The sequence below is a fragment of the Chionomys nivalis genome, chromosome X (genome assembly GCF_950005125.1).
Source record: "Chionomys nivalis chromosome X, mChiNiv1.1, whole genome shotgun sequence".
In the NCBI taxonomy this organism is placed as follows: Eukaryota; Metazoa; Chordata; class Mammalia; order Rodentia; family Cricetidae; genus Chionomys; species Chionomys nivalis.
This window is the reverse complement of record NC_080112.1, coordinates 53536138-53562933: the sequence shown is the minus strand read 5'-3', so window position 1 is coordinate 53562933 and position 26796 is coordinate 53536138. Positions and strand designations below refer to the sequence as shown.

General features: G+C 35.9%; 1 protein-coding gene across 2 annotated transcripts in view; it reads right to left on the bottom strand.

Moving 5' to 3' along the window:
• The window catches only part of Dmd (dystrophin), a 2258623-nt gene that overhangs the window by 698810 nt on the left and 1533017 nt on the right, over positions 1 to 26796 (bottom strand). For both annotated transcript variants that reach the window (XM_057760244.1, XM_057760245.1), the window contains 2 exons: positions 20777 to 20878; positions 10673 to 10781 (listed from right to left, as the gene is read on the bottom strand). In XM_057760244.1, the coding sequence (XP_057616227.1) occupies positions 10673 to 10781; positions 20777 to 20878 (211 nt within the window). The remainder of the gene's footprint in view (positions 1 to 10672; positions 10782 to 20776; positions 20879 to 26796) is intronic.

The window sequence follows — 26796 nt, the reverse complement described above, 5'->3', positions numbered from 1 at the left end:
TTAATTATTTGGGGGCATTTTAAAGATCAAAATAGGCAATAACAGGTATGAACAAAGAACTTAGCATTTATGATCATGCAGATGTTAATGTTTATTTCCCTCTTGAGTCTCACTAACTATAATCATAACATCTTTTAATTAATATTAATGTATATTATATACAATCTTATTCATTTAGTGATTCTGCTATCTTTACTTTATTTCTTGAGTATGTCTACAATAAGATGGCTTACTAGAGACCTCATCATGTCTGTCCAGGTAGGTTTATTCATTCATTTTGCTCAATCTCCTTGTACTCATTATCTTTATCACAGGATCTTTTACTGGAACAACCCAGTTTTCACAAGATAAGGAAAATAAATTTGAACCTAGGTGCCTGTTTCACTAGAACTCTAGCTACTAGAGATGAACAGTAGCCTAGCACATTTACATGCTTTCTGAACACAGAAATGAAATCCTAACAAGTAATGATGGGAAGAATGACAATGGGGAGGGGAGCTAAATGGTTGAAGCTACAGATAAAAGGCAAAGGGTGTAGCAGGTATATAGAAACCATAGAACTCAAGGACTGACTTTCTAGAATTTATGACAAATATTACATTTCTGATCTGTATTTGGATTGGATGAGGTGGAGGGGGTTACAGCAAATATTCATTTTTATTTTATAGGGCTGTAGTATACAGTGGGATTCACTTATTCACCACTACTCAACGAGGCGATTCCTAGAGTATCATGTCTCAACATAAACACATAAGACCAGCAAAACAAAAACAAAATGGGCTGTGTAGTTCATTAAGAATAGATTATAGTGCTGTTTAAATACATAGCACCAGTTTTTGAAATTAGCATGGTACTGGAAGCTTTTTTCCTGATATATATTGCAGTGGACTCTTAAATTCCAGAGGAGAAAAAAATACACAGAAACCATATAAGTCTTTTTACTGAAATTAACTTCCATCCCTGGAGTTAATTATAATCTTTAAGAACCTAAATCCACCCATATTGCTTATTTTTAAGATTTTTTTGCTGAAAGAGAAAGAATGGGTGGATGAGGGAGTACTCCTGTCAAACTTTGTCTGAAAAATTCATTCATATAAGCATGGACAATATAGCTGTCTATACATATAGGTTAGGTTCACAGATTATGAGGCCAAGACCCAGTATATTTAACATAAAGGTCAAAGAAAAAAAATTAATGATTTTGGAGCCTTGTGAGTGGAGTTATTAGTAATTAAGTTTCTTGCGGGTAAACATTTAGTTTAGGCTTTAGTTCCAACCAATATAAAACAAAGTAAAGTAATGGTGGCATGTATCACTTAAGGAAGCTATAAAATTGAACAGAACAATACACAAAGAATATTTAGCCAATATCTGCTATAGAGCAAGACTATATATATATATATATGCACACTAGCTCTCAGATAAATATTGGGTACATTTGGGTCAATGGAAAAACCAGAGGGATAATTGACATGAAAGTGGGTATTATTTTTTAAAACAGTGTGATCTGCCTATGTAATATTAGAATCGAATGAAACAGTGGAACTGTAGAGACCTTTTAACAGAGCTAAACATGGAGTGACAGTGTTGTTTTGCCCGATTTACATAAGACCTTAGTTGGTAATGCACAGTTCCTCCAATATGCTCAATATGAAGCATTTCCTCCTCCAGATAATAGACATAAATCTCTGCATTTAAATGCTCCTCAGAGTCAGAGATCAAGATAGAAATCCTTAGAATCACAGAGATTTGTGTCTATAAACTTGCTTATTATATTCACAATCAAGGAGCTTAGAAGGGGTACTGTCAGCTTTCAAACTGGAATCTTTTCATTACTTTTCCCTGTTGGGGTTGTAGAGCATGCTGTGAGTGACCTCCGGAGATTCCTCAAGCTATATGCAGACAGCAAATTGAATCTAAATGCTTTATTAGACACGTTTGTCTTTCAGCTAGTGGGAGTGAATGTCAACTCTACTGGAAAACATAAAATTTCTTGTGGAACTAGGTCCTGACCTTGAAAAAAAAAACCCTTAAATCAAAGTGTACAATTCAATTCTGAGTCATGTCCTTATTTGTTAAACATAGAGTACCAGTTTAAACGTGGATGACACACGTTATCTTAGACAAATAAGACTGAGCATGAAAAAGAAAGGAACTTCTCTTTTGATCATGCTGGACATAGTAAACAAGATGTTTATCATCAAAACCATAACATTAAAGCACCATGGTTAAGGAAATAACTTTTCTTAACCACTTTAGTATAAGATAGAAAATCACTTTCTCCACTTTTAATCCATAGTAAAAATCACAGAATGTTTAGTTATACCTTTTTACATAAATTTCTATAATAAAAAAGAATAATCCTGGAAATAAAGTTGAAGTTAATAATCAAATTACTTTTTAAAACTTTCAATATTTCACTCTACATATGTACTACTTGGGTCCTCCTCCCTTTTATGTGACAGGTCCTGGAACTCACTCAGTAGACCAGACTGACCTCTGACTCACAGAGATCTGCCTGCCAAGTGCTGGGATTGAAGGCATGTGCACTGCCTGGGGTCCTCCTTTTTTAATGTTGGGAATCATTGAGATTTTGAGGGCATGATAAATTATTGATGAAGCAGGACCTGAGGTGTCATTAGTTTTGCTCTTTTTTTCTATTGCAGGTAGGTCTATACTATAATTTGGGCACTGGTATAGTTAAAGCTATAACAATAGTACCTAAAATATTATGATATTTATGCTGAATACATAATGAACTCATTTGGGACTGGCAGGTTGTTAGAGATAAGATAAATATTTTCTTACAAATAATAAAATTTAGAGGTCAATATTGTTTTAGAAGAAGATGACAAGTAAAAAGGATCTCAAACTAGATATCAAGACACAGTCATGAAAATGAGTTATGGGTTGAAATATTAGATGTGGCCTGGTGATTTTCATCTAAATTACAGGACATCCCTATTTGATGAGTACTGTAGTAAGAAGTTTTCCTAAGACTGCCTTAGAAAGAACACAGAGAGCCAGAACAAAGGAGTCAGTGACATAGACAGCTCCTAAAGTTTTTAGAGATGGTGATCAAATGTCATTTCACCAAATATCATTTAGATTCTATTTTTCTCTTATACAAAAATTTAATGTATTAAATTCACAGAATAATTATAGTAAATAATATTGTATTTAATTTTGAAAGTTTTTTAAATTTATATTTTCACTTATTATTTTTAACCTGAGTATCTCAAAGAAAATTTTTCTGTCTGGCAATTTCATGCTACAGTATTCTTTGCCATGTTAACAAAAAATAATTCAATTGAATTTCAACTTTATGAGTCAAAACAAAACAATGGAATAGTTTATTTTGTTCAGTGTAGTAAAACTAACCTCCACACATATCTGAGAATCTGTTTTCTTCATTTTATTGAAAATGGATTTTCTTTCTCATATAATACATATTCTGATTATAGTTTTCCATTACTCTATTCCTCCGAGCTCCTCCATTTCCCCCTTCATTTTGGTCTCTCATTAGAGAGCAAACTGGAGTATAATTTTAAACCTATACTTTAACTATACAAGTGTCAGGCCTTCCTTTTGGAATCTGCTTTCTTGGACAGTAAAGTTATGCTTACTTTTAAAACTGTTAGTGAAATTTTAAACAACATGAGGAATACATGTTCAAGCCTTGCACTGTTAGCTGTTCTAGTTCTGGTCTTTGTTGTGGAGGAAGTTAAACAGTGTAAGGTTAAGGTAATTTTACTCCTTATCATTTAATTGGGGCTGCTCTTCTTCTACCAGCTTAGACCCAAAAGTACAGCCCTAACTGGGAGTTGGAAATCAAGCAATTAAACTGGCAAAAGACAGAGAAAAAAGGGAACTCCATCATCACAAAATGGATAATTATCATCGAAATACTGATGCTTTCACAGGCTATAACTGTCTGAGATGCTAGCAATGATGCCATTGTGTTTTTCCAGTTAAGCACAGATCACTTTTGAAGAAGCTGGCCTGAAACCAGGATCTCTCACTAAGAAAATATAATGTGTGACATATTTCCTAATATTTCAAACAGACTCACCTCACTGATGCAGTCTAACAGTATTTGAAAATTAGTTCCTTAATGACAATATTTGAAGGGATTTTGTAGTTACTCAAAACTTTGAAAGATCTTGAGGATGATCGAAAATGGCTTCTTACTTTGTTAAAATAATTCATGAAGGATCTTTATATCTTAAGCATAAAATCTTTCTCCTAGTCTATTAGAATTTGGCAGTAAGATTCAAATTAATGCAGTGTAGCTACAAAATCAACAGGGGGCCTTTATTATTTTCAGTAGAGCAATCACATTTTTTTTAATGCAGTACTGGTTACAGAATCCAGAACCTTGTGCATGCTAGGTGAACATCATATTCAGTTACCAATGTGCAATTTTCATTCTTATTACTGAAGAGCCAATGTATTTGATTCCATGGGCACTGATTTGCTTTATCTGCAGGGTTCATTCAAAGTAGAATCAGCTGCAAAAGCAACCCAAGCAGCCCAGGGGTTCAGAGAACAACTACCCCCACTATTCTGAAAGGCGATTAGTGAGCAAAAAGGGTATAAAGGAAGAAGAACATGAAATGTAGACCTCCCTTTCTTCTGTCCTCTTTACTTCAGATATAAGAAGTCCAGTTTTTAGGTATATAGGGAGAGATGAACAGGGTTGGAATTCAATGAATGTTAAACTGTTCTATTTTTAATTAACTTGAACCCTGTCTCCTATATCTGTGGCAGCATATAATTTTAAGGAAGGGGAAAAGCCATGGCTGTACCCATCTTAGGCTTTGAAATAACTAGGAAAGATTCTTCTGGCTCCTTAGTATTTAAAATACCATATAGAAAGCAACTGTATGGAAGTAATGGGGCTATGTTGAGGCCCATTAATGAAAGGTACCAACTGAGCTACTACACATGCTGAACTTTATATATTTCTTTCTCTTTATTTTATTCTTTAGTTCTTTTTTATTCTACTGTTGGTTTTTTCCTGATTTGTTATTCAAAACAATGAGACCTTGGATGTACCTTTCATGACCTTGGGAAGACATATGACTTCCTAAATTGTTTAAAGAAAGTGATGGAGGACACTGAGATAACCAGGACCTCTAAGTGATGGAGGAAGGTCATTGGCTAATAAAGAAACTGCCTTGGCCCATTTGATTGGCCAGCCTTTAGGTGGGTGGAGTAAACAGAACAGAATGCTGGGAGGAAGAGGAAGTGAGCTCAGATGCAGGGCAGCTCCTCTCAGGGCCAGACGCAATGAAGCAAGCCACCAGGTCAGACATGCTGAATCTTTCCCGGTAAGACTGGTGCTACACAGATTATTAGAGATGGGTTGATCGGGATATGAGAATTAGCCAGTAAGGGCTAGAGCTAATGGGACAAGCAGTGTTTAAAAGAATACAGTTTGTGTGTTGTTACTTCAGGGCATAAGCCAGCCAGGTGACCAGGAGCTGGGGCAGCAGGAACACAGCCCTCAGCTCCCACAACATCTAAGTCAACTGAGCAAAGTTCGCATGAGCTCACAGAGATTGAAGCAGTATGCACAGGACCTGTGTGTGTCTGCATTAAGTCCTCTGCATGTTTATTATGGCTTCCAGTTTGGTGTTGTTATGTGATTCTTGACTATGAGAACAAGTGTGTCTCTTATCCTTGTGACTTCTCTTGGGATCTTGTTCAATTTCAATGTGATGGTTTTTATTTTATCTTATATTTTATTTTCTTATGTTTGGCTGTTATCCCTTGGAAGTCTATTTTAATACATGTTTACAGAGTTGACCACATGACTGACAAAGCTCAAAATGCATTTTTTTCTTCTACACTGAGCATTGATTTAGTTAGTAGCACAACTAAAATAAGAATTTAGGATATTTGGGAGGTGAAGTAAGACACGGTCTATCTATGTAACCTTGAATAGCCTGAAACTCTCTATGTACACTAGTCTGGTTTCAAACTCAAAAAGTCATGCCTGGCTCTGCCTCCCAAGTATGTCAATACACCCAAGTAGAATGGAGGCTATTTTACTTCTGATACTGTACTTTCAGAATTGGATTTGAGTTCTGCTACCTCTAAAATTAATTACAGGAAGGATTGTTTTAATCAACAACAAACCTCTATGAACAGACTTTTTCTGTCTCTGTACAACATTCAATTGATTTTATATCTCTTGTCCTGACATAGCTACATCAAATTTTCCCACTTGGAACGTTCCTATTAAGAATGTTTTCTGTATGATTTATTTTGAAAATGCTAAGTGGAGTTCTGTACAGCATGAATGTTCTGAGGCCCAGCAGCTTGGGGATTAGAAACAATTCAGAGTGACATTTACGACCAGATTTGCTGCCTCTTTGCTACCATCTGTATACAGGCCTTCAGACCAATGCTAAGTCATATCTGGCAGGCTAGAACTATCCCTTATCTTCTCTAGAGAAACTTCATCCAAGCATTGCCATTCTCCCAATAACTGTCTGCTAGACTCACAGAGTACCCTGCTCGATAAAGACTGCCTGATTATTGTGCTTTTCACCTCCTTGAACTTTGTTCCAAAGTCCTTGGTCAGAAAAGACAGAGATTGATAATGCTGGAATATAAGGAAGTTCCTTTGGCAGTCACAACACTGGATTTCATTGGAACCCTCAGTGAGTTGCACAGAGCAGTAGGTGAAGCAGTAACCTTTCTCAAGCAACCAAGGCCAGATGCAACAGTATTCAAATTGCATTCCTAAGATCAACAGCATTGACCTCATTGTTGAACCTTTTAGAGGTATGATTTTTACCTCAAACTTACTGGATCAGAAACTTTAAGGCAGAAGGCTCATATTTTGCAGTTTTGTAATAAATTGATGCTTTCCTTTTGCATGATGAAATTTGAAAACTACTGACACAGGGCACTGGGTTCAAATCAATATTTGTGTCTTTTGTTCGTCCCCCAATGTGGCACTTTATATAAAAAGATGGCTACCATCAATTCTCCTGTTCAAGCATGCCTGTTTACAATGTAACTCTTGTTTTAAGGGATAATCATGATCCAATCTGTCATCTGAGCCCAAATAATAGGTGGGAATTAATCTCCAATAGCAGAATGCCTGCAGACAAGGCTGCAGGAAATAGGAAAAACAACAATCCTTTTCCAGAAGGTCCTGGGCTCTCATAAAAATTAGAACTTTTCTATCCAATGAAATTTCTCTGGGGCCTACTTGAAAAAAATGAAAACGAACCAGATGAATTCCACTGAGTGTTCAACCTATCTTTCTTTAAAGTTAATTGTATCAAGCGTTTTAAAAACAAAAGCAAAAGCAAAAACCCAGAAAGTTGTCTAATATGAGCCTGCTTCCTTATTCTAGCCCACTCTCTCTGCTAAACAGTCCCCGAAGGATCCTAAGAACTGGACTTGAAAGTCCCTGGCTTCAATCATCAGTCATACACCTGATTACCCTCCCCCAAGGTGCCCCGCCATCCAGTTGCACTGTCAAATAGAGAATAGTGGAAGTAATATATAAATGCCAAAGTTTAGTCATCCTGAGATCTTTAAGCTTCCACCCTCCTCATCTTAGAAGAAGACAGTTTTGAGAGCATGACAGAATAAAGCCAGATGAGTGGATGTATGTATGCCTACTAGAGTCTCACCTACCAGAGGATAAACGGATGTATGTCGGAGTGAGGACCTCTAGTGAACAGCCACCTCTCAAACATGCAAAGAAACAGTTTTGAATCTTCTTGCTCATCAGATACCAAATAATTGCATTCATATAGATTAGATTGGGTGGGATAATCACAATAACCATCCAGTTGATCACAGTACAAAATGGAGAGTCACAAAATCAAAAGTAAGTAAGTATTGCATTAGGTCACTACATTTTGGGGTAGTTTATGCAATAAGAGGTAATTGAGACACCCAGATGTATAGGATCATCAAAGCATATCAAACACTCAAACACTTGTTGAGAGCATGCCCATTTATCTTGTGAATTTGAACAATTTTTACAGCTTAGACAAGACCACTGCTTCATATTATATAATGGAAGTCAATAGCCACAGGGAAGCTTGCTTTAGTGTTTTATAAAGGCTACTTTGAGAAAAAAAAATCAAATCAAATCGAATCAAAAGCCAATTTGAACCCCAGTCTCCACACATGTAAAAGAAAAATATTCAACCAGATGACAATTTCAATGATTATGCCACGCTCAGCATTCTAGGTTTCTAAGAAATTCATCGAAAACTGATTTCAAGACACAATACAGGTCGCTATTATCCCCTTAGAAATCTAAGACCGCATTAAAGTAGCATTAACTACTTGCTTGCTGTCTTTGTTTTAGAATTTCCACTGTGTTGTGGGACAGAAAGATAGTGTAAGACACAGTAACAAAACAAAATGCCAATTGATGTAATTGGTTTAGAATCTGATCTCTCTTGTTTTGTAGCTGTGTGTCTTTAATCTAGCAATATTCCTTCTATGCCATGAGTTTTTACTTGTAAAAATGTTGTCCATTACCATGTTTACTTTACACTCATTTTGCGGATAAAAACCCAAGTGTAAAGGAAGCTATGCATGCAAGAGGGGGGTTTTGGGAACCCTTCACAATAAGTTATAAACCCTGCTGTATTGTAAAATAGTCTAGGGAATAATAATCATATAATCAAATCATATTTTAAATTATATTTTTTAAATAGTGCAGTTTAGATGAAATTACAATGTGTCACAAAGCCAAGAATACAAACAATTCTCAATTCTGATGAGTAAACTACCACAAGAGAAAAGCTGTCTTGGAATAAAAGCACATTCTGATTCCCTGTTGGTACTTTTCACCCAGCATTTGTGTGTTTAGTATGCTGACTTTATGCCCAGTTTTTGTCAGTTTGCTGGAGGAGATTAAAATTCCCTTTTAGAGAATGTTCCCCTCTCACTTCTCCAACTTTGGCCCTAGTGCTGCCAACTCTCACGAGTGGCTCAGAGCTGAGGACAAGGCCAGAATCCTCACATGAAGCAATCATAGCAGGAGTGACGGGGAAAAGGAGCCATAGATGGTGATGAAGTCCTCACTGAGGGGGAAAATACACGGAGCAGGTGCCCGACAGTACTGGCTTGCTTCCATGCTCTTTCTTCTTCTTTGTGGAGTCTCTGCTACAGGTTCAATGTCCTTTGTGATTACCACCCCACTTCCAATCTAGTACCTTACTCGGTGTGGCAGCTGTGACTTTGTGTCCCCCCCCATCATAATTTCTGTCCATACACAGACAATGTTCACTGTCTCGCATCACCTTTCTGATGCTTTCAGGCCAGACTAGCTTGCCTAGCTACACTTCAGAAAACAATGGCCCCCATCTCTGCTCACTTCCCCATTTTCTTCCCCTTTCATTTTCTCTGAAGCTATGTTTATCATACTATAGTGTCTGCTGGGACACCTGGAAAGACTATTAAAATGTAGATAGGTTTGAAAGGGCTAGCGCAAGGTTTTGACTTTCTGCCTGTCTGTCCTAAACCATTTGGCATTAATCGGTAGACTATCTCTCTCTCAGAGCGCTTATAATTGAGATAATGCATTTTCTTTTCATTAGCTTTTCACCTTTCTCTTCCAGATTGACTGTGCTTTATAAAATGAGAGACTAACTTATTTTATGGAGAATTCTCAGCACTTTGTCTGATGCCCAATACACAGAAGTTGCTCCATATATATTGATTAAATAGATTAACTATATATGTTCTTTTTTTAATATATATTCTTATAAACCAAAACTTTCTTTAAATGTATTTCCAGTTAGAAACCCCATCATACCATTTAGGAATGCAGCATATTAAACAGGTTTTTATTGTTCCCTGGCTTTGGTTATTCCTGTAAGATTCAGAGTACCTTATGTAGAAATATAAACCCTTAATTTTCACAAGTTGATAAAAAATATCATTCAACACATTATCTTCACATCATCACAGACTATGCAACATACCAATAACATCTAGAAAACAAACACCAATAAAGAATTGCATTTTTACAGAGAGAACCAAAAGTTAGAGTTCGTGAAAGAAAATAAAAATGACATAATTTATTCACTAGAACCTTGATATAGTAATTTTGGTGCACCATGTTGACAAAAGCAAAAAACAAACAAAAAAACACAAATAAAACCCTACAAGGCTTGTACAACTTTTTCATTACATCTGTGTCATTACACCTTCAACTTGATGCTCATTCTTAGATACTAGGGACGTGGTGGTTTGTTGAGTTTCCTTATGAAGAATCACCTTCAGCTTTAGTTAAAAACTAATCCCATAAATCCTCTGCCTCCAAAGAATCAGAAATACAAAGGAGAGGTCCTCTCCTGGCAATTTTGTATGGCTCCACAGAACCAGCCAGCTTTGATGCTCTTAAGGAACAAGCTAAAGTATCTTTTAAAGCCATTATGGCTTTTCCTTACATGGCCTCCTTTTTTCATTGAAATTAGATCTTCAGAAAATACGGCCTGTAAACATCTCAGTGTCTAAGGGACCCACCCAAAGACCTTTTGCATAATACATAAAATAAATGTTTACTTCTTTCTGCAGATTCAGAAACCAATTTACCTTTTCAGTCAGAGATAACCTCATAGCCATGGTTTTGAGCAAACAGCTAAAGCAAAAGTGAAACCGTGGGATACAATGTACTTACAGGCTCCAATAGGGGGCAATCCAGGGACACGATCAGGCTGCTTTGTCTTCAGCTCCCGAAGTAAATGGTTTACAGCCTCCCACTCAGATCTCAAATCTTCTAACTTCCTCTTTAATAGAAAAAAAAAAAATACATGTTACTGATTTCACCAACACTTCTAATACAACTTACCTCATTGATTTATTAATTTCTTTTGTGAGTATATACTTTATGAAGAACATGTCTATGAGTTTAGTTACCCCAGCTAAGTAAAAAAAAAAATGGGTGTCGTAGCTTGCATCTGTGATCCTGGGTCCTTTGTGCAGGCATAGGTGGATCCCACAAGCTCCTTGCAGTCATTCTAGCCAGTCCATGAGCCTCAGGCTTAGTGAAAGAGCCTTCCCAAAATAATCCATGGTAGAGAAGTGACAGAGGATGCAGCCAATACTGACTTTTGGCTTCCATGTGTGCCCACATAAGCAGGTGCACACACATAAACACATACAAATGTAAATGAACTGTAATTCTAAACTCTTTGAATTTAAGATTTTTAAAATTTTAAAGTCGTGTCTCTTGAGAATGCTTGGCATTTAACAACTATGACTGTATATACATAGACATGGCTGTGGCCACTGCAACTGCACCATTTCATCCGATGTTTCCCTATATAAATGTATATAATGTATGTGAAGCCTACAGGTGAACTTAAAATCTCAAATGTACTGCTTAGTTGCTGCAAGATACTGAGCAAGCATAAACTGATGCCTCTGCTCAAATAGTTCATCAGAATTGACTCAGCTCATGCTTGAGCCTTCATAATAATTTCTGTTTCAATTGCTTATTTTGAATAGCAAATGAATTTGGTTGATATGCTCAAATAATCATAAGGATGTATGCTGTGGAGGCTTCTAGATGTAGTCAAGGAGAATTTGGCTAAACAGAGAATTTTAAGAGGTAGTTGGGAACAGGCCTAAGCTAAGACTAAGGTATTATACTTAATAATAAGTCTCTGTGTCATTATTTTGGAACTTGCGGTCCAAAGAATGTCTGACTGTAGTTGTCACACTCCTTGGAGGCTGTACATCCAAACAAAAAGCCAATGAACAGTTGGCTAACTATCTGGCGAGGGAATAGGTGGAAATATTTGCCACAGCATGGCCTGTAACTTCCCAGAGTTGGGGCAGTTAATGTAGTTCCTGGCCTGTGACTGTGGGCAGAAGGCTAGGTAGGCTCTCACAGTCCTAAGGGAGGCAGAGCCAGCAGTCAACACTATGTTCTAAGCTGAGCCACAAAAGGAGCATGCAGATACCTGGAAGGACTTGGCAACATATTCCTGAGCCACAGCATGCAGAACACCAGATCCAGACTGAGAAAAACATCTAAAACAGGTAAAGTATGCTTGAAAACGTGTTTAGGTGATGAGGAAAGAAAAAAATGGGCATAGACAATCATAAAAAAATAGTTTAAAAATAGTAAAGTGAGGTCTTTAAAAAGATAGTAAAGTAATATGAATAGATCAAGAATAAGATACAATAATAAGAATGAAATAAGAAACACCATAACACAAGCCATCTAAATCCTGTAAAGTGCTTTATTGATTTTGAATTTTATAAATGCTAATGACTAAAAAGCAACAGGTGCTTATAGACATTGGATTGTGGAAAACTACTACATTAATTCAGCCTGTATATTTTAATAACATCTTAACTTCAGAATGAAAGTTGAGATATGTACTGCACTGGGAGAGAAGTTATGACTTTGTTTTCACAGGAAACAAAAAGCTATGGATTTCTTAAAAATTAATAAAGATTATATCTGACCAGACAAGACCACCTGAAAATCATGGCTGCAGACATGAAGGAGGAAATTAAGAAAAAACTACAAGACAGGTGATATTTATGCTGATCCCTTGACATGCAAAAATCTCTGAGATTGGATGAGTCTGACAAGTCTTGTTGGGTGCGAAGTGCTCATAATGACTTATTTTTACATGGTATCCTTTCATGTGGCATGGATGAAGATTTATATTACAGTGTGATTATGCATCTCAAGCAGCCTTAAACTTCACAGATGCATTTTACCTGCTCAAACATAGAACAGAGAATCATCTTCAGCTAATTTATGCACACTGTTAGTGCATACTTGTGTTAATGCAGATATGTATGTTACCTTTAAAAGTTTGTCTTCACAAAAAAAAGAACACACACCAATGAAGACAAGTAGGCCAGTTGATCCAACCTCTTAGAATGCCTCTGTTGCAGTTTATTCAAAAATCTGCATCCAGAACAACTTCGAAGTGATTAGCTGAGAAGGTTCAGCCTTACAGTCTTCCCCAATTAGAATTTCTGTTTAGCTCTGAACTTTCCCATTACACAGAGTCTGGACAACAAATGATACAGCTAACTCTTCAATGTCATCACACCCAAACGATATAAAGTAATTTTAAGAATGTTTGTCCACTTTTGCAAGGGGTGGGTTTTGGTCAATTGGTGGGTTATTGATATTTGTCATATTTAAGGAGATTAGTTGCAAGTTGTTATTGGTTGTGGTCAGATAGGAAACTAAACAAAGGAGTTTAGATTAAATTTTTTTTCTTTTCTCTTTCCTCTATTCTTCTTTCTCTCCTATGTAGTGAAAAAAGTCAGGGGGATATAAGAATGTTAGGATAAAAAGGTAGTTTATTAAAACTACTTTTAAACTAAAAAACAACTAATATTTTACATTTGTACAGATTTTTTGCATGTTGATATAAATTCAAAGTTATTTTTGTTTTATATATATATATACATATATATATGTGTGTGTGTGTGTGTGTGTGTGTGTGTGTATGTATGCTTCTATTCTTGTATAAGGTATTGTACCTATGCAGCTTATTTAAAATGTAAGTTATAGTCCTTGAAAGATAGTATAAACTATTTAAGATAATTATGAAATGGTGGTTAGTAGTTAAACATCTATAATAATCAAACATGCAGTCATTTAGGTATGTTTTCAAGATTATGTATGATATATTTTAGATAGATAAGTTTTCTTTAAACACTTCAGACATCTACAGAATATGACACTTAAAATGTTTTAATAACAAAAGGCTTTTCTTTTTTTTTATTTTTTTATTTTTTTAACAAAAGGCTTTTCATGACAGTGAAATACGTCTGTTCCTCACAGCACCAATCTACTTAAGAGAAGATGTGGGCATCAGAGAACCTCCCTATGGAGTTTTCTTTAAATGAAGAAAAGCTGGCCCCTAGGCAAGAAACTGCCTTTGCCTTGACTGATGACAGTATCCTTTAAAAATTGGACAACCAGGACACAAAGAAGTCAACTACCAAGAGAAAGTAGGCTGGTCCTTAAAAATTCCTGCTTTACAAAAAAGTTTGTTAGATTTTCTAGGCATATAGACCAAAGATGGATGCCTCATGATTGCAGAAAAAACTTGGGTGACTGTCCAAGAAGCCTGATGCTTCTGTCATTTATATGATTTTGAAGTTGCTTTCTATGCATTTCTTGTTTAATCAAATATTTTCATCATTCTATTTCTCTGATGGTGTTGAATAATAATAAATAGCTATAGTTTTACAGTTTTTCATGTTACCAAATTCAGAAAAGAAACTTACAAAAGAGATGTAAAGTTTATAAATATTAAGAAACATAAAAACTTAAGTTGTTTATCTGAGAAAATGTTTTAAGGTCTAAAATATATTTTATATTGGTCCTACAAGTTATGAGAGAAAGTGATTTGGGCTTAAAGTTTGGACTCACCAAGATAGGATAGATAATAGAGTACTTTCTCTAAAGTTGCCAAATACAAATGGGTTGGACATTATGAATATAATTTTTACCTGATAATTGTTCATATTTTATATAGCTTTACTCTGTTAGAATTAAAACGTTTTCTTTTTATTTGGACAAAGAGGGAGAAATGTTGTGGGATAATACTTCTGTACACTGTGAAGATGTAACTGTTTTAACTGATCTGCCAAAGACATTTTCTGATTGGTTTAATAGAGAGCTGAACAGCCAGTAGCTAGGCAGGAGAGGATAGAAAGAACTTTTGGGCAGAGAGAGAAACTCAAGGCAGGAATCTAAGAGTCAGAGACTCACCAGTGAGATGCAGAGGAAGCAGGTTGTACAGTATGGTGGAGAGATAACAAGCTACTGCCAGAATATAGATTAATATAAACAGGTTCATTTGAGTTTTAAGAGATAGTTGAGAACAAGTCTAAGCTTCAACCAAGCTTTCATACTTAGTAGTAAGTCTCCATGTTATTAGCTGGGAACAGGCCGGCTAATAAAAGTATAACTACACCCAGGGAATTTAACAGAATCACATGGGTATTCTGCTTATTTTCCCCCTTAGTGAGAACTTCATTATCATCTATGGCTCCTTGCCCCCCTCACTCCTGCTATGATTGCTTCAAGCGAGGATTCCGGCCTTGTCCTCAGTTCTGAGCCACTCGTGAGAGTTGGCAGCACTAGGGCCAAAGTACTGCAAATATCACCAAAATATGTAAGCTTTATGTATTAGTAATATTGATATGAAGTGTTTATTGTAGGGAGTTTTATTTGTCATTTCTGGGAGCTTCCAAATCATGACATAGAGACTTATTATTAATTATGAAAGCTAGGCGTATAGCTTAGGCTCATTTCTAACTATCTCTTATAACTTAAACTAGCAAATTTGTATTAGTTTACTTTTTGACTTGTGGCTTTAATTAAATTATACATTCAGCAGGTCTTTGAAGTTTTTTTTTTCTCCTTTTTTTTTTTTTTGGTTTTTCAAGACAGGGTTTCTCTGTGGTTTTGGAGCCTATCTTTGAAGTTTTTGAAGACTATCTGTCTATCTAAAATATGTCTCTGCTTGACCTTGAAAAGATACCTAAAATGACTACAAATTGATTATTATAAGTAACTGATAACTTGCATTTTTTTTATTACCTGAATAGTTTGTAACATTAACTTTCAAGGTCTATAAATTCACATTACATTGTTAAGTGAGTTACATAGGTAGAATACCTTAAACAACAGTATAGATGTATGTACAGTTTGTTCTAACAAAAATAACCTTAAATTTGTATCAATACATAAAAATTTCTTTTTTTTTTGGTTTTTCGAGACAGGGTTTCTCTGTGGTTTTGGAGCCTGTCCTGGAACTAGCTCTTGTAGACCAGGCTGGTCTCGAACTCACAGAGATCCGCCTGCCTCTGCCTCCTGAGTGCAGGGATTAAAGGCGTGCGCCACCACTGCCCGGCTCACATAAAAATTTCTTAAACAAGAGTAGAATTATATACACGGTATAACAAAAATAAAATTAAATTTGTATCTCTATATAAAAATCCATACCGATATAAAATATTTAAGACTAATAGTTGGTTTTTAGTTTAAAATTAGATTCAATAATCTACATTTTTATCATATTATTTCTATATCACACTTTTTTCTTCTCAGAATAAGATTACTGAATTTAATCCCCTTTTCTCAGCTTTTGTTCTTGACCATGACCAATAACAATTTATAACTTACCTTCCTAAACAATAACAAACATCCATAACCAACTGAATGACCAATCCAAGTGACACTTCTTCATGGTGTACAAAAAGATTATTGCATTACAGTTTTATTTTATATATTTTTTTAAAAATTTTTATTTTTTTATTTATTATGTATGCAATATTCTGTTTGTGTGTATGTCTACAGGCCAGAAGAGGGCACCAGACCTCATTACAGATGGCTGTGAGCCACCATGTGGTTGCCGGGAATTGAACTCAGGACCTTTGGAAGAGCAGGCAATGTTCTTAACCTCTGAGCTATCTCTCCAGCCCTATTTTATATTTTTAAACTTCTAATTAAATTTATTTTTTTCATGCAAGATCTCATGTTATCAAGGGTTGCCTTGAACTCACGAAATATTCAGGGCTAACCTTGAATTGGTCTACCTGCTTTCCATTCCAAATGCTTGGATTGTGAGTATACACTATCATGATCTGTTGTATGTAGAGTTAAGGAACATATCCAGCCCTTCATAAATGTTAGGCAAATACTCTATATTCCCAGCTACCACATGAAACATTGGAATAAAACTGTTTAAAAATGTGAAAAAACAAAATTTGTAAATAATTGTTATTTTGTAGAATTTAAGATAGAATTATGAAAATATCAGATTACTTTAAAGTATTCATATGACTGTCAAAAATTTATGTTTACAATTTTCTCAAATGTCACCTTCAATGTGGGAAAAGTAGACTAATTCTCATGCTCAAATATTATGATTAGCACTCATTATAATTCTTTTAAGAATTATTTTTATTTAATAATCATTTGTGTTTGTGTTTGCGTTATTTATCTACAGATTTCAACAGAACCCGGAAAGGGGTATCAGATTCCCCTAGAACTAAAGGTATAGGTGATTGAAAGCTACCTGAAATGGCTGCTGGAAACCTTGTGGTCCTCCAGCATAGCAACAAGTGGTCTTAAGCTCTGAGCCATCTCTCCACGTTTATGAAAATTTAGAAGAAATCCTAGTAAAATTGACAGATTAAGAAAAAAAAAACAGTAAGGAGACTAAGTAGGGTTGACCCTGTGTCTCGATCTCAGCACTGTTTTGGGAGAGGAATTCAGAAGTTAAGCCAGGTAATATTTTTGAAATAAAACGTGGAGGTACCAAAAACAATTTCCTAAGAAATGGACATTCTAAAATGTTTCCTTAATGATAAAGTCTGAAAATGGTAGAAAGACCATATACATAGACAACAGAATCTTACATAAATAACTTTGAGGAATACGTTTAGTTACTTTAAAAATAATTATATGCATATCCATTAGTGTATGTGCAGATGTGTGAAGCTGGAGATAGAGGCCAGTAAAGGGTGTCAGATACCCTAAAGTTGAAGTTACTGGCAGTTGTGTATCACCCAGTGTGGATACTAGGAACTAAACTGATGTCTTCTGGAAGAGCAGCACGAATTTTTCCAGTCTCCTCATTTTTCTTTTTAAGGAAATCACTCTGCCTGCTATTAGTTATTTCCAAATACAGTCTTCCAAAGGTAATCGAAATCAAATTTTCATCATAAAAAATGTATTCCAGACTAGGAAGTCCAGTTTTATTTCCAATAGATGCATAAGAAGTCTCAAAATTAATGAAAAGCTAGAGAGATTTTTAATTTAAAATATATCACACTTTAACACGGGTTTAGTGTTGAAATGGCTTTTTTTTTTTTTTGGTGTCAGAGTAGTAGATCAGCCTTCAGAAACACCAACAGCAACCTTTAAAGAAGAAGCATTCAACTTATGCTCACAGATTTCTGAATTAACTCTTAGATGTCATATTCTGAACTGTGAGACTATTTTTTGTGAGATTTTGGTGTTTCAGGATCCTACAAAACTGCAGCTAATTTTTAAGTATTTTCTAAGTAATGGTCCATATCAAGAGGTGTGGCTCCAAAGTAGAATAGTTGCTCAACATGTATAGTCCCCTGAGTGTTCCATGCCTAGTATGGAAAAACAAAACAAAATGCTACAAGACAACCATTTCTCTACATCTGATATCTCTACATCTGTCATACCCCTTACTCCCATCAATATGATATTCTTCTTTCTCTACAAATCACATAACTGTAGCCATGCTTTTTTTCTCAAATTTTACCTCTCCCAAATGAGCTGAACTCTCAGGAAATGGAGAAGTAGGAAAGGTGGGAAGGAAGAATAATATTGACTTACAAGATGTCTTTAAGGAAAGTGTGTGTGGGGAGGGGAGACAAGTTGTATGGCTTTGTTTTTTTCTGTATCAACCCTCCATTTACTTCACTAAGAAACATCAGAACTGGATAGAGCCAGCCATAGAGCCCAGTTCTCATCTCAAAGCAACCTTGGGACTGAGTGTATAGGTGGAAGTGAGATTAAGTTAAGCAACACTGGTTGTATTATTTTATATATGAGAAAAGCAAAATTGTCTACATCTTGAAGGAAGGATTTTTCTATTATGCAAAAGCAGAAAGTAAAGCAAAATTAAATGTTCATTTGTGAATCATAAGAAAGGGTGTTAATCCTCAACTCATTGTCATACCCATATGGCATTAAGTTGTTGACGATCCATCAAGAATAGATAGAATGGACTTATCTTTTGGAGGCTCAAAGGTCCTCATATTCACAGAGAAGCACTAAGAGATGCAGGGATGTTAATCATGTAGGGGTGTCTCATTAATGGAGAAGATAGAAGTCACACACCTATGTTCCATCCAGAAAGCTGAGAGCGGTGGTTTTTCATTACGTGGTGACCATTTTGCTGTAGAGGCAGATCTCAGCCTAATTCCCCAGAATGATTATCCCAGACTCTTTCCTCCCTTGACCATTATCCATCTTTAGGGTAGATGTCACAAGTACTTTATGACCTGCTGACTTCTATGTTATTGATCAGAGACCACACTAGATTCTAGGTCGTTTATCTATAGAACCTGCACTCATGGTCACATGTACTTTGTAAAAGAGGTTGTACGTAGTCACACTTTAAACCTTATTGTATGCCTGCAATTGGACTGATTGTTATCCGGAAAACTTTTCCAAAATTGTACTGTGTTTTAAATTTGTCAACAGTGAACCACTTGGAATTAGACTCCCAATGTCTGATCCAGGTTGATGAAATCAGTCTTCACCTGGTTTTCATTCTTATCTCTCCCCATGGTTCACCTCCCTGAACAACACCTGCAGGGACTCCCACACTTATCCTCTAGCTGATATGGTTACTTCATGGCTCATTAGAATGAGGATCTCTGTGGTAACCACCCTGGAGACTTAACAAGTTTGGTAACTAACCTGTATGCCCTTTGGAAACTGCTGCTCTTAGAACTGCCCCTAAGTATGCAGTCCAAACCCCAAAAATATTTATTTCATTTTTAAAAGGATTATATCAAATCTGACATTGTATGTAAATAACTTTCTTGAATTTTTGAAGTAGATATAATCTTATTATTGTATAGATAAATTTTACTATTTCCAGAGAAAGCTGTGCTTTTTTGCAACTGGTGGTTTGCCATTAGATTCAAAACCCAACTTTAAATTTATCTAATGAAAACTTTCATGTAAACTGTGGGGAAAACAAGCAATTCTGGTGACCTAAATCTTGGCTCAAGTACAAGGAAACTAAGCAGTAAGCTTACAATAGAATCTAAGTTCTGGTAATACCATTTGCAAAGACAAACTGCTTCTGTATAATGAGGTTATTGACCTGCACAGTTTTAGAATGGTTTTGAATGTGAGAGTAAGGCTCCCTAAATCTCAGCCATCAACATTAGTTGAGAAACCAAAACTGATCAATAAACATCCGCCATTTACAGGCTCTCAGGAACCTTTATCACAGTGGAAGCCATTACAATTTTGGCCAGACACTGAGAATAAGGTAAACGCTACCTAACATTTACTTATCATCTATCACTGGCTTCTCGTTTGCAAATGGAAACCATTGATTAGGTGTTTGTTTGTTTGAACTGACCTAGCTTTCTGTTTCTCTTCTCAGGTAAGATTCTGTGATTAAATGTACCCTGGACTTCAAAATGAACACGCAAAAATAAAACAAGTAGAAAGCTTTCACCCAGGCTGACTTTTTACTGGACAAAATGCAATTACATGATATTTCCCTAAAAATTCCTGACCCAATAAAGTACTAAAGCCTGAATGCATGTTTTCTCTTCTTTCATAAGAAATAGCAACAGAGCAAAGAAAGGTCATAGACTATATTGTGAGTCTTTACAGCTGTTGAAGACAGTGGGATGCAATGGCTTGCTTTAAATTAAAGCAAACAATATGAAGAGTATCAAGGCTGGCAAGCAAAACAATAAAACCCCCAAAGAATTTAATCTACCTTGAAGGTGGACCTACTTTTCATATTGATGGTACCATACTGCAGCAGAAATGAGTCCTCTAATGCAATGGCTTGTTAATAGGCTTAAGATCACAATATAGAAATAGGAAATGTTGATCAAAAAGAGAGCTTTACCTCTGCAATTGTAGCATGGTTAATATTTCCTTACAAATTATTTCAATGATTATAAATAGAGCTTGTCAATGGCAAGTGTCCAACAAGAGAAGTATAACCCATTATGGGGTAATAGATATTGCTAGAGGTTGCTTCATTACCTTCACTGGCTGAGTGCTTGGTTTTTCCTTGTACAAATGCTGTCCTTCAGACAACAGCCTTTCCACATCCGGTTGTTTAGCTTGAACTGTGACTTCTGTTTCCTGGGGAAAAGAATCCACACAGTGCAGATTAGCTTCACAGTTAGCAATAAAACTCCTAAATTTAAATATACCCTTGGAGACTCCACATGTATTGCAGATCAATTTCTGCATGGTAAACAGGAGCAGAAAATGTAGCTTTTGATGAAGAGAAAATAAATAGAGGTTCTTATGAAATAAACTAGCATTAAAACAATCCAAGATCTTGAGTTGTGTCGTGGTAATATTGTGGACAAACACAGACAGTATGCATTTTTTAAAAAGCAAAATGCAATAATAAGCATAATTTATCACTATAATCGATCCATATAAATAGCAGATTTAACATTAATAATACTCATAATGCTAATGTTTACTGTACCTTACAGACTCCTCATCATATAGATTTCTGTTTTGAAATCAGATCTAAAGTATCCACATCTGTCTGTCTCTGTCCTTCTCCATCTCTCTCTCCCTCACATACACCCTTTCTCTACATGTGAGTATATTTGTAAGAGAACCCCCCAATTTTTTCCATGTTATTGTTGAAATGAAGTTTCTTTCCAAACAATAAACATAAAGCACAGTACCAAAGCTTATCATTTATTAAACAGTCAAATTAAACAGGTCTTCTGAGGAATGATTAGATTATTTTTCTTATCATTTATTTTTTCACTGCCTGGGGACAACTGAAGCATGGCAGAAAAAACAAACACCCCTTTAGGTATATGAATATAATAGTGTTTTGTTACTGACTTCTGTCTAGCTCTTGAAGAAACAACAAAAGAAATGTGAATAATTGAAACTAGAGGAAGTGAAATTCAATATTACAGAAGAATTTTTGGATGGAACATTTGTTAAACACTAGGGTGGTATATCGATTAACCAATGTCATGTGTCAGACAGGCGCCTGGGTAACCTGCCTCCGAGTTGCTTTTGATTAGCAAGCATTCTCGTCTCCCCTCTCCTATCTGGTGCCTCCTGGCAGTGGTGTATGGACATGTCATCCAGCTTTAGTTTATTATATACGCTGTGATTTCACAAGTTCCCTCTAAGTCCACAAGGGTGGAAACTTGTGAATCCAAGTTATTATAATCTGATCATGCACAGCAGGATATCTTGAAACTTATCAGTGCTCAACACTTGCTCTTGAGAAAGATTGTTTGTCTTGTTATTATTTGAATAAATGCAAGTGTGAGACGGGTGCTTAGGTCAAAGGTGTACCTATCATTAAGAGTATTTGCTCTATATTAAAATAACAAACTACATACTTTACTTTCCTCAGACAGATGGTTAATGCTCTTCTGACCACTGCCAGAAAAGTGCTGTGCTTTCAAGTAATTCCTTGATAGGAGTAGACTAGTTAATATCACAGATCAGGAAAAAGACACATCTATTTACAGGCAGTGCTTTCTTCAAAGGACTCCAACAACTATCCATTCTCCCTTGACTCAACTTACAAGACATTTTAGCATAGTTAAAAGTCAAATTTCCTAAATATAATTTGAAAAAAAGTTCTAAAGAATGAGAAAATGATTAGCAAGGTCAACTTACTTTTGAAGTAAAGCAAAGCAAACACAGTTTTAACCTGCCAATGTATGATTTGTGTGTGCCATGCATTACCGATATAAGTCTATGTTCTTTGAAGGAGCACTTTTGGAATGAAGCTTTGCTTGCAAAGACTGACTAATTGATGAGAACCACAGTGATGTGAAGAGGGGCCAATGTTGCAGGCTATCAGCCTAATGACCTGATGTGGTGCTAGCTTTAGCCACTTAAATAATCCCTGGCCCACCTCTGTGTCAGAACTAACATCCTGTGACTAATAGATAAAATAGATAAAAACATTTTAAAATCTATAAATTTACTGAGCACTAGCTTCCACCAATCACAAAGCTAAGACTGACAAGATAACATTTGAGGCTTTCATGGGAGATTACCCTATCTTGTTGTAACCTGAATATAAGATGTACCTATCATTGTATTTTCATTTTGCCTTTATTTATGACATTATTTGTTCTGATACTATAATGCCATAATAAAGCAAGAGACTGTTTCCATGTAGAAGCATAGATCCAGGGAAAACCGACGTGGCTCTATGTTTCCTGGGCCATCGTCACTCAAACTGGGCTACAGAATAAACATCTCTCATTCATTTTCAAGTGAGATCTGTGGCTTTTGTATCAACAGGAACCTATCTAAATTACATGCACATTTTATATTTGAAATGAATTAGTTTGAGCCAGAGTCACTGGCATTTATTACACTTGACATAGGAAAAGTAGTTCTTAATGTGGGTTTGTCATTTTAATAGAGCACTAAAGTTGGAGTGGATGGAGGACTATAATTCACATTAAAACCAGCAACTTCTAATATATCCAAAACCTGCCCTGTTTTAGATTTAAAAAAAAGACATCCTTTCTTTCAAATACTCTCAATTCTCTTTTTTGTTACATGCTAAGCAAAGAATCAAGATCAACCACAGATTCCTTCTACTGAAATATATGTCCCAAGGTACAGATAAAAGCTGGTATTTGATTTTTTGATACAGTTTTAATTTTATAATATTTATATAGTTTTGCACTGGATAGCAAACTTTTCATATTATTCCTATCAATAACATTTATTTTAATAAATCATTATTACTGGGATATAATCTGTGTAAGAGTGGGGCTATGAAATTTCCTTTGGATGGGAGAGGAGCTCTGGGACCCTGCTCCTTTCTAGGGAGCTGTTAGCCATTAATGGTTGCTGGGTGAGGAAAAAAACATCTTCTTCCATGCTAGCGGTAAGATGTTCATGCTCCAGTGAATTTTTCCACACTTGTTCTCATGCAGAAGCCACTAGGCACACACACACACGCACAAACACACACATGCATGTGTGTGCACACACACACACAGTACAATGTGGGAAAGTGGGAAGGATGTGGATTGGAAGAAGTGTTGGGTGGCAGTGGGACTATGTAAGAGGCAGGGTGTGTCAGAACATGTTCCAAGAGAGAGTCATATGAGGGGAATTTTGAGTACTTTTGAGAAGGATCCAAGAAAACAAAACAAGAACCTTGTGACTTCAGTTTCTTTGAAAACACAGAATTGTTCTTTGAATGTACATGGACTTTCCTGCCCCTCCAGGTACAGTAAATAGGAGTGAGTTTTCTAATTATTCAACACAACTGGCTTTTGTTATTTGTTTATGTGCCTCTATGAAAAAACATGTTTTTGCGACATGTGGCTTGTTGTGATTATATACACTTTGGATTCATGATAACTTTATTCTTCTGATCTTTCTTAACCCTCAGGGTGTAAATTGTTTGAGCTTCTGAATAAGGTTGGATATTGCATGAGACTTTAATCTGTCTCATGTACTGAGTCCGTTCTCCCAGGTCCCACTGCCCCTAGAGCAGGAACAAGGGGTCTTAAATCCCAGGAACCTAAGAGCTAATACCTATACTCCTCAAAGTGTTCCACATAATAGAAACAGAAGAAACAGGGCCAAACTCTTTTTACGAGGTTACAGTTACCGTGATACAGAAACCACACAAAGACTCAACCAAGAATGGGAATTATAGACCAATCTCACTCATGAACATAGATGCAAAATTACTCAATTAAAATACTGGGAAACAGAATCAAAGAACACATAAAAAAAATCATCCACCATGTTCAAGATGGCTTCTTCCCTGAGATGCAGGGCTGGTTCAACATATGAAAATCTGTCAAGGTAATACATCATATAAATAAACTGAAAAAAATATGATCATCTAATTAGATCCTGAAAAAGCATTCAACAAAATTCAACATCCCTTCATGATAAAGGTCTTGGAGAGATCTGGGATACAAAAAACATATCCAAACATAGTAAAAGCAATATACAGAAAGTCTAAATCCAACAAAATTAAATGGAGAGAAATTCCAAGTGATTCCACTACAATCAGGAAGAAGACAAGGCTGTCTACTCTCTCCAAATCTAGTTCTTGTGGTTCTGACTAGAGCAATAAGACAACAAAAGGAGATCAAGGGGATTTAAATTGGAAAGGAAGAACTCAAACTTTTGCTATTTGCAGATGATATGATAGTATACATAAGTGACCCCCAAAACTGCCAGAGAACTCCTACAGCTGATAAATAATTTCAGTAATGTGGCAGGATATAAGATCAACTCAAAAAAAAATCAGTAGTCATCCATGATAAAGAAGCTGAGAAGGAAATCAGAGAAACATCATCCTTCACAATAGCCACAAGTAACATTAAATATCTTGGGGGTAAAAATAACCAAAGAAGTGAAAAACCTGTTTGAAAAGAACTTTAAGTCTTTGAAGAAAGAAATTAAAGAAGATAACAGAAAATCGAAAGATCTTCCATGCTCTAGGATAAGTAGGAGTATCATAATAAAAATGGCAATTCTACCAAAAGCAATCTATAGATTCAATGCAATTCCCATTAAAAACCCAACGCAATTCTTCACAGACCTTGAAAAAACAATTATCAACTTCATATGAAAAAACAAAAAACCCAGGACAGCCAAAACAATCCTGTTCAATAAAGGAACTTCCGGAGGCATCACCATTCCTGACATCAAGCTCTGCTATAGAGCTACAGTAATGAAAACAGCTTGGTTTTGGCATCAAACCAGATAGGTTGACTAATGGAACTGAATCAAAGACCCAGATATTAATCCACACACCTATGAACCCCTGATTTTTGACAAAGAAGCTAAAATTTTACAATGGAAAAAAAGAAAGCGTTTTCAACAAATGGTGCTGACATAACTGGATGTCAACATGTGGAAGAATGCCATAGGTCCATATGTATCCCGATGCACAAAACTCAAGTCCAAATGGATTAAAGACCTCAAGATAAATCCAACCACACTGAACCTCATAGAAGAGAGAGTGGGAAGTTGCCTTCAAATGCATTGGCATAGGAGATCACTTTCCAAATATAACCCCAGTAGCATAGACACTGCAAGCAACAATAAATAAATGGAACCTCCTGAAACTGAGGAGCTTCTGTAAAGCAAAGACCACAGCAAATACAACTAAAAGGCAGCCTACTGAATGGGAAAGATCATCACCAACCCAACATCAGACAAAGGACTGATCTCTAAAATATATATAGAATTCAAAAAAATTAGACATCAAAATTCCAAATAAGCCAATTAAAAATGGAGTACAGAACTAAACAAAGAATTATCAATAGAAGAATCCCAAATGGTCAAAGTACACTTAAGAAAATGCTCAACATTCTTGATCATCAGGGAAATGCAAATCAAACAACTCTGAGATACCATCTTATATCGATCAGAATGCATAAGATCAAAACCATTAATGATAGCATATGCTGGAGACAATGTGGAATAAGGGAAACACCCTCCATTGCTGGTGAGAATGCAAACTTGTACAACTACTCTGGAAATCAGTATGGTGGTTTCTCAGAAAATTGGGAGTTAACATACCTGAGGACCCACCAATACCACTCGGGGATATACCCAAAGGATGTTCAATCATACTACAAGGACATTTGTTCAACTATGTTCATAGCAGCATTATTTGTAATAACCAGAACCTAGAAAAAAATCTAGATGCCTCTCAACTGAAGAACGGATAAAGAAAATGTGGTACACAATGGAGTACTACTCAGTCGTAAAAAACAATGACATTTTAAAATTTACATGCGAATGGATGGCACTAGAAAAAACATTCTGAGTGAGGTAACCCAGACTCAGAAAAATGAACATTGTATGTACTCATTCATAAGTGAATACTAGCTTTAAAGCATAGGGTAATGAGCTATAGTCCATGACCCTAGAGAAGCTAAGTAACAAGGTGAAATCTAAGAAAAGCATATCTAGATCTGACTGGAAAGGGGAAATAGACAAGATCTCCAGACAAAATTTGGAGAATGGGGGTGGGGGAGAGAAGGGAGGGCAGAAAGGGAAAA